Here is a 9,430-nt window from a genome sequence, read left to right on the forward strand (position 1 = left end):
TCGGTTATATCATGGTTATAACATTGTTATAACATGGTCGGTTATATCATGCTAATAACATGGTTGGTTATAACATGGTTATAACATGGTTGCTTATAACATGATTAAAACATGGTTGGTTATAACATGATTATAACATGGTTGGTTATAACATGGTTATAACGTCGTTAGTTATAACATGGTTGGTTATACAATGGTTATAACATGGTTGGTTATAACATGGTACGTTATAACATGGTTATAACATGGTTGGTTATAACATGGTACGTTATAATATGGTTGTAACATGGTTGGTTATAACATGGTTATAACATGGTACGTTATAACATGGTTGTAACATGGTTGGTTGTAACATGGATGGTTATAACATGGTTGGTTATAACATGGTTGTAACATGGATGGTTATAACATGGCTGTAACATGGATGGTTATAACATGGTTATAACTTGGTTGGTTATAACATGGTTATAACATGGTTGGTTATAACATGGTTATAACATGGTAGGTTATATAATGGTTATAACATGGTTGGTTATAACATGGTACGTTATAATATCATTGTAACATGGTTGGTTATAACATGATTAATGTTAGGTTTGTAGCATAAACCTATTCGCTGGAACGTTAAGACAATATAATTACACTGCTAAGCAAGACACAAATAGGCAAAGTTCTTCATGTTACTCGTGCACGGGAGAGAACCGGACAACCGCTTGACTCCAGTTGGTCTCGTCCGTTCTCCCATACACTGTCCTTTTATTGAGGTTACATGAATATGCATAAGTTCATTAACATATGACGTCTACATACAAACAAAGAGTACCTTGCCTGTGTGTGTGTGTGTGTGTGTGTGTGTGTGTGTGTGTGTGTGTGTGTGTGTGTGTGTGTGTGTGTGTGTGTGTGGACTGCTGATCAAAGGGTCAAACATCCTTGGTCAGGAAGAGGGTAGCCTCCCCCTCACCCTAGATGGTTCATCCTAGATAACACGGTGAGGAAGTCCTGCAGTTCATCTAAACAAAGAGCACTTAGACTAGAACAGACGCAACTACGTTAATCCTACCATAAAATAATAAGACACGGTATGACCTCTCATGCTCCCAAAGTGCTGTCTAATACACACAAAGTTTGCAGACTATCAAGGATCAAAACCTCTACCAATCTACAACTAATTACAAAACTCTAAGCATATATAAGTAAATATTTCTAAGCATAAATGACAATCAACAATACAAATCTAACATTTCCCCCCTTTTTGACCTTTATGCCTGAAAAGTTCCCAGGTATGAATACCTCATGTCTGACAGTTTCAATGCAAACATTTTTATACTCAACATATGTCAATTCACCCTAAATTACTGAAAAGGTACACAGTTCAACAAATGTATTAGCAGTTATCCCATTCATTGAGCTCATCTCATGGCAAACTGCATCTTACGAGCAAACAAAGAAATTGTTAATTTAATAGTGAAAATAAAAAAGTAACATTTTCAAAAACATCTCAGCTTGGTAATGCTTCCTCCAGGTGTGCACATCACATGTCTCTCTGCAGAGTGGTTTGAGTTCTGCAGGGCGTCATGAATGTCTCTTCCAGTTGTTTCCATCGTTGTCCATAGGACCAGAGTCCAAATGTATGTAGAATAAACATTCAAACATACCAGTTAGTTTTGTTGTTTGTCAACATGGTTCTCAGCTATTTCCAGAGCTGCAGACCTCTCAGCACTCTAGTTTTATGGCCTCCCATTACCTCACTTCAGGCCTTCATCCTGCGAGGGGGATATTTATGACTCCTTCATTGTCCACGCTCTGCAGAGAAACACCTCTGTGGAAAGGGTGCAGGGTTCTCTTGTCTTACTGCTGTTATGATCCCAGCAGCCTTCAGAGTGTCATCGTATGCACAGTATAGTGGCACAGCATTAGGTGATGTTCATAGGAAACTGCTGTCATCACCACCATAGCTTCTGGTTCCTGTGCTTTCACAGAATCATGATGTCATCCTCGAACTCCTTCTGCGCTGTCGATGGAGCTTGGCACGCTCCCCTCATCCCACGAGTTTTCATGTTCCAACGCTGCTGAAGGTTTAAGGCAGAGCACGTCGTACACCTTAGTAGTCTTCCTCAGCGTCAATATTGAATCTTTCATTTTATTTAAAATCTTGCTGTGGGAAGTCTCCTCTTGATTTCCTGGAAGCTTAGTAGCACAGCTCTCTGTGTGATGTCTGCTGTGCTGAAGATGATCTCTGATCCTCCTGAAGCCTCTCTCCCATCTTGTGGACGATCCTCTCCTCTATTTTGCAGGCAGTTTCATGGTCCTTGCTGTGGCTCCAAGGTCTGATTTCATGATGGGCCCCAACCAGCTTGATCTTTGACCTCAACCACTGCCTGGTCCTGTCAGCTATGCGCTTCTCACTGGGCCTCTGAAGATTTCTCAGGAGATTACTGCTGCACCTGTATTTCCTTGCTAGGAAGACAAACTATTTGGAGAGTATGTCAACAATCATCAAACCACATTCTTTAGTTCAGTGAACTTCACTTATAGGCCATCAAAGCCTCATCTGAACATGGGTGCACCACTTGCATAGGTTTAATATTTGTAAATAAAACGGCTAATCACACAAATCACTGCAACAATAATAAAAACATTGTTTAATGTTAATCCTTGGACCCCTCCTCTTGACGCATGGACACACCCATGAGTCAACTCATCAAACCTGGATTCCAGTCTTAAAGAAAAAGATTAGCTAGATCATATCCCAGGCAACATCAGGGCATCTCCTCCCCTGGAGCAGCACCACCCTGGACCTATAATCCTGCAATGAAAATGTTAGTGTGCTTTGCATATTAAGTTTGCTTAACACCTGGCTCTCCCAGGAGCCTGCATACACACCATCATGGCCTGGAAAACAAAATCTGGAAGTAAAATCAAACTCCATACCTGTAAACAATTGTATCATAAGGACAAGAAGCATTCAACATCAGCAAGACAAGTGTCATGTGCAGGTTTTCTCAAATCAGCAAACTACAATTATTTTCATAAGTCACCTCAGACATGGATCATCCCATGTACTCAGGCAACATTAATGTAATCGGTGACTGCTCTTAAGCAAAGTCACTCCACTTATATATTACTATGGGCTCAAAAGTGGCCAGCTAATGAGCCCATATCAAACTACCCCAGAAACACTGTATCTCTTATTTGTTTTACTCATGTCACTTGTCCGTTTCAGCTGAATCTTCCACAGCATTCTCAAAGAAACTAACATTAGCAATACACATTGACTGTAGTCAGACAGAGGTCAGACACAGGTCAACAGGTTCCAGAGGTGCCATAAAAACACCATAAAGTCAACCCTAGCTGTGGAAAGAAGTAACACCAGTTCTCAACACAGGAAATTTCACACATGTTATTCACATTTTCCCATCAACACAATGCAACAGCATCACCACTCATAACCTGTAAACACAGTTTTCCTCACACATAAACCCAGAAATCCTGTAGTAGGAAAAAACATCAACCAGTTGTCCTGGTATAAATCGCATCATCAATTCACATGAAGAACTGGCATGCTGTAAGAAAAGAAAATGCAAATATTAACGCTTGCGCAGGCGTATGCATACTTTGTCACAGATATCTCTGTGAGCAACTCAAGCCTATGAATAACACACCTGATAAATGCACAGACACAGAAAATGGCATTTAAAAGGTTAAATCATCATGCAACCTCGAGTGTTGCTGTCATCTTTCTGCTCCTGTAAAGGGAAGCACACACAGACTCATCTGCACCCCTGCCAGGCGGGGGTCAACTTCACACAGTCGTGTTACATCAGTAAAGTCTTGTCAGCTTTTACCAGTCAGTCAGTTTGTTTTCCTTTCACTCACTCATTCATGCATTCATTCTTTCTTTCTTTGCTGATAGTGGAACCTATCGTCGCATTTAGTTTCCACTCTCAGCAAAATGACGTCATTTCAAAAAGAAAAAGAAGAACTTTAGTTTGGATTACATCGCTGAATCCTTTTGGACTGGGACTGTCATTTAATAATTGTCCCAATAAGTGGCTTTCTCCAGAGTCCATTTAAATGTGGAGAACTCACTTGGCACAATTTTCTCGACGACGTGTAGCATTTTTAATTCCCGACGTTCAGATCTGCTTAAAGAAAAGAAAATAGACAAACAAAATCAGTGCCTGTTCAAAAGATAAAAATGAAAAACAGAGATTATCAAACAAAACTTTCAGTGCACTGTGAAAGTATCAAAATAAAAAGGCCTTGTTAAGTCATGACACAAACTCCTCATCTCAGGTAAATCATACCATTAGCATGGTTCATCATACCATCATACTAATCGGCAGGCTCAACTTCACAACAAAAGAAAAATCATCAGCTAGATTCACTCCAAATCAACCATCAGCTGCACAACACACAACATAATCCTAATGTCTTATTAGCTATGAGTTTAATTACCAGGTCTGTGCTCTTCACTCATTTAGGCCACAGATCTATTCTATTCAATTTTCCTTTTCCCTTCATCATAAAACATGTGACATGCTGTCATGCACTTCACAAAACAGTCTGTTCTGACGTATTCAGAGTTGTGTATCTAAATACAGGATTCACTCGCACATCAAAGCAGGAAACTCAGTGTTTTAGAGTCTCCACTCAACACACAACAACTCCAACACATCTCATTCACTCGTGCTAGAATTCAGTCACCTTTCATTAATCTAAAACCGATCACTAATTTGCATATCAACTATTAACCCACTAAGTTGACAGGACGACAGAAAAGCATGTTCAAAATAGTATCACAAAAGACAATTTCCCTCATACAGTAAATTACATGTGCTGCCTCAATCAAGCAGGAAGCTTCTCCCAATTTACCATTTTAACAACTAAATTTATTGTCTGATCACTGGTTGGTCAAACCAGGATCTTTTTTCCCACAAAAGTTAAACTGTTGTCCTGCAACCTGGAGAGTCAATTTTTTGCATTAGATAAATTCAGTATTTAATAACAAGTGTCTGCTAAATTGACACTATTTTAACACTGATGAAAGATAACAAGCTAATTTTCATTGCATGGGTTTGTGTTATTAGGCAGGTCTAATGCATGTCTGTGGAGCTGCATCTCCAGCAGAGCATGTTCTTAAAGCTGCCTTTCCTACACACTTCTCTGCTATTATTTAATCATTTCTTAACTAATGTGCTATGAGTCTTCATGAGTCATTTTGTGTTTGGAATTGTTAGTAGGGTTAATGCATGTTCTGCTTGTGTGTGTGTGATTTTGTATATGTTTCTATTTTCGCAATGTTTCAGACTCCGTCTCAATTTTCCAACTTAAGCAGTCAGTTTTGTTTTTCCCCAGGTTTGCTAACCCAAATTTTGATTTCCCACATTAAATAATTCCTATGTGTTCTCACCTAGTCTTCTCACTCTGTTGTCCTCTCCCACTTCAACAGTCCAACAGCCGGCAGTTCTCCTTCAGCTTTGTCCTGTGTCCCACTGTCTCTTCTTGCCATTTTACTCCACAGGTGGCAAATGTCAAACTCCAACTGTTCAGTTCTCCTCAAACGTTTTCTTCACATGCACAGTGAAGTCACAGCCACTCTCACTATTGTCCTCTGATGCGGTTGACTTCGTGCTAGTGGCTGAAGTGCTGCTGCTGCTGCCTTCCTGGGCGACTTCTTAGCAGCTGCTGCCGGTTTCTTGGCTTTGGCCGCGGCGGGCGTCTTAGCTTTGGTCTCAGTAACCCTGTTCATCTTGAAGGATCCGGAGGCCCCGGTGCCCTTGGTCTGCACCAGAGTGCCCTTCGCCACCAGACTCTTGATGGCGGTCTTGACACGGGCCTTGTTCTTGTCCACATCGTAGCCTCCGGCAGCCAGAGCCTTCTTGAGAGCGGCCACGGCTTTCACAATCAGCTCGCCCACGCTGAGGCCGACCTTCTTGGGCTTGGAAGTCATCGTCTTCTTCTTCTTGGCCTGAACCTCGGCGCAGGGCGTGTTTATGATGGAGCCTTTCCCACCACAGCGCTGGCACGTTGAACGCATCACGAAGGGTCCATTTCTTTCATGTCGCTAGCCAGCATGCTAGCTGCATGTGGCTTGCCCGAGTCACTCAGTCCTTTTTGAGCATTTCAACATGCTGCCACCGCCATCTTGCTCGCCCCTCCGTGGAATTCATCCAATCAGACAGGAAGATGGGTTTGCTTTCTTCTGCTGCTGTTTATCCACATTGCTGCTGCTTTGCTGGGACTTTTTGTGCTCAGGACTTGCTGCTGTCTCTTTATCATGGAGCTGCATTCCTTATCTTCAGGGAGGAGTGAGCTCGCTTGTGAGGTTGAGAAACACATGGCACTGTAAATAAGTCAGCCAGAAACTTGGCCTGCATGTTTCCAATGATGTTAAACTATAACTTTCTTCCGACCGCTGCATGTGGAAAATTGATTCAGGTCTGCTTTTCACCTGAAAGTGACAAACTAAGACATTTCATTATTATCATCACTGCTTAATCAACACATATCTCTCTCTCTCTCTCGCTCTGTGTTTTTGTGAACAGTCCTTTCTTAAAAGCAGAAAATGAAATTATAGTTGTTTTTTTTGGTTGATCAACACAAAACCTTTTTCCTATGATTATTTTTTCCTACAATATAAATTCTCCCTCTTATTCACTTTTTTTTTTTTTTTTTTTTTTTTTTTTTTACAATAGCTGGTGACCTGCAAAATCACCGCTGTCACTCACAATCAAAGGCAATTACTCTTGCACAGTGCACAAAAACACTGTGATGTCAGACACATTCACACTCACTTTGTCATCTGCAAAAATAAATCACATGGCTGATGATATGTGCCATGGTGATCCGTAAATATGATCACCAGTTTATTTAACTATTTTTCAACCCAACAAACAAATAATCAAAAACATGATGCTGATGTTATGAACACTCTACACACAAGTCAAGATGCAGGAAAACTGCTCATGGAAACGTTGCACACTCCAGTTATCACAGTTATCATAGCGCTGTTTCCCTCTCTTAGAGTAGTTCTCAGACAGCTCTCGATCTGATAATGTGTAGCCTGCTCATCAGCTCAGAAGAAAAAAAAAAAACTGCAACGCAACATCACACAGTAGTTGCTCTGCCCACAGTGGCAAAGTCTTACACTTTCATATTCAACTCAGCTTCTCCATCACGTACTTTTAGATGTTTCATACAGGGTTCAGCATATTAGTTGTTTTCACAGGTGTGCTGTATATCTCAACAATGGTTCATAATAAGACGACAGTCTTCCACACAGGTCAAGTGCCTCTATGCACTTCATTAGCTTAAATATTTATCTATAACACTTCACCTCATATGTCATTGTACTGAATTTAAGCAACCACAAGCGTAATGTAGATTACTTTTAACAACTATCCACCTCAATTACGTCTATGGTCTGGCACACAGGCTGAAGAGTTAACATTTTGTGTCAGCAAGGGGTGGGGGGACAGCCACCCACCAGAGCATAGCTGCTGATGTGGGCTGGCCTTCTCCACACGCTCTTCAAGGCTGGTGTGTTTTCTGAAAACTTCTAACATTTTAATCTCTTCCATTTTTAAGCCTGCGATTAACCGCACGGCTCAGGTCCGCGTGAAACCCGCGTGACCGCGCTCGCGTGAACCCGCGCAGCTGTGGAGCCGTCGCTCCCTCTCTTTTTTACATAAATACTTTGTGCTGCCAGGAGCAAAGTCCAGCACAAACGTCTGTCTCCCTCCGACTCACTCTTGGTTGCTTAGAAACCCATGATAACAACAACAGTCGGTGTCACAGACCACATGTTCTGCTCCGCACACACTCACACAACAACAACAACAACGACGACGACGACAACAAAAACAACACAAAATAGGCCTATCGTCCAGCACAATCTGGACCCCGCGGAACTTCTCAACGCCCCACAAAGCGGCGGAGAACTCACCTCTAGCCACACAAAGTAGCGAGGAACCTCTTGCTCCACAAAGTAGCAAGGAACCCGGGTATCGCTACACAAAGTAGCGAACTTCTCAACGCCTCACACAGTGGCGGAGACTGCACAACGACACAGTTATAGAGTCGGCCTCTTCTCAACGCCTCACACAGTGGCGGAGACTGCACAACGACACGGTTATAGAGTCGGCCTCTTCTCAACGCCTCACACAGTGGCGGAGACTGCACAACGACACGGTTATAGAGTCGGCCTCTTTAAACTTACTTGGCGTTGCTTAGAGTGTAATATCAGCCCGAATCCCGCCGACCGTCATTCATCGAGGAGAAAAGACAGACCGCGAATCCACAGGAACTTCCCGGCTGACGTCAGGCTTTCAGCGTGCCTCTCCTCCCCTCGGTGAATGCGATTCCAGGGCTCCGGCATCGAAGGACCAATTAATGTTAGGTTTGTAGCATAAACCTATTCGCTGGAACGTTAAGACAATATAATTACACTGCTAAGCAAGACACAAATAGGCAAAGTTCTTCATGTTACTCGTGCACGGGAGAGAACCGGACAACCGCTTGACTCCAGTTGGTCTCGTCCGTTCTCCCATACACTGTCCTTTTATTGAGGTTACATGAATATGCATAAGTTCATTAACATATGACGTCTACATACAAACAAAGAGTACCTTGCCTGTGTGTGTGTGTGTGTGTGTGTGTGTGTGTGTGTGTGTGTGTGTGTGTGTGTGTGTGTGTGGACTGCTGATCAAAGGGTCAAACATCCTTGGTCAGGAAGAGGGTAGCCTCCCCCTCACCCTAGATGGTTCATCCTAGATAACACGGTGAGGAAGTCCTGCAGTTCATCTAAACAAAGAGCACTTAGACTAGAACAGACGCAACTACGTTAATCCTACCATAAAATAATAAGACACGGTATGACCTCTCATGCTCCCAAAGTGCTGTCTAATACACACAAAGTTTGCAGACTATCAAGGATCAAAACCTCTACCAATCTACAACTAATTACAAAACTCTAAGCATATATAAGTAAATATTTCTAAGCATAAATGACAATCAACAATACAAATCTAACACCAGGAGTCTAGCGGTCCATCTAAACAAAAGGCTCTTATACTTAACCAGATACAGAGTAGGTGTCCTTCTATACCATAAATCAGTAAGAGCAGATATAACCTCTCTCCTGACCTTAAGTTGTGTGTGCATGCCAGAGTGCTCTGGGAGGCACACAGAGTCTCCACAGACTACTAAGGATCAAACCTCTACCAACATGACATTGATTATAAAACTCTAAGCATATATGAGTAGATATTTCTAAGCATAAATGACAATCAACAATACAAATCTAACACAGGACATGAGAGCTGCATCTGGGTTTTCAGTTGATCCATCTAATGTTCTCTGAAGCCTCATCAGAAATGGTCCCAGTGGAAGTGTAGCTGTCAAGAAGCCATTCTTAGGGAAGTGAAAC

The 9,430-nt window shown here is 42.1% G+C and overlaps 1 protein-coding gene across 1 annotated transcript; it reads right to left on the reverse strand.

The window, feature by feature from the left end:
- Nucleotides 1-824: 824 nt before the first annotated feature.
- Nucleotides 825-6,684, reverse strand: LOC308402240 (histone H1-like). The gene has a single exon (XM_080890928.1). It carries the CDS (start codon nucleotides 6,038-6,040, stop codon nucleotides 5,573-5,575), a length of 468 nt encoding a protein of 155 aa, XP_080747054.1. The 5' UTR covers nucleotides 6,041-6,684; the 3' UTR covers nucleotides 825-5,572.
- Nucleotides 6,685-9,430: the final 2,746 nt, after the last annotated feature.

This window comes from Rhamphochromis sp. 'chilingali', assembly GCF_963969265.1.
Source record: "Rhamphochromis sp. 'chilingali' genome assembly, chromosome: 1".
In the NCBI taxonomy this organism is placed as follows: domain Eukaryota; kingdom Metazoa; phylum Chordata; class Actinopteri; order Cichliformes; family Cichlidae; genus Rhamphochromis; species Rhamphochromis sp. 'chilingali'.

Excerpts from the sequence above, each read along its gene's own strand:
- LOC308402240 (XM_080890928.1), bottom strand. The coding sequence starts at position 6,040 with ATGCGTTCAACGTGCCAGCGCTGTGGTGGGAAAGGCTCCATCATAAAC.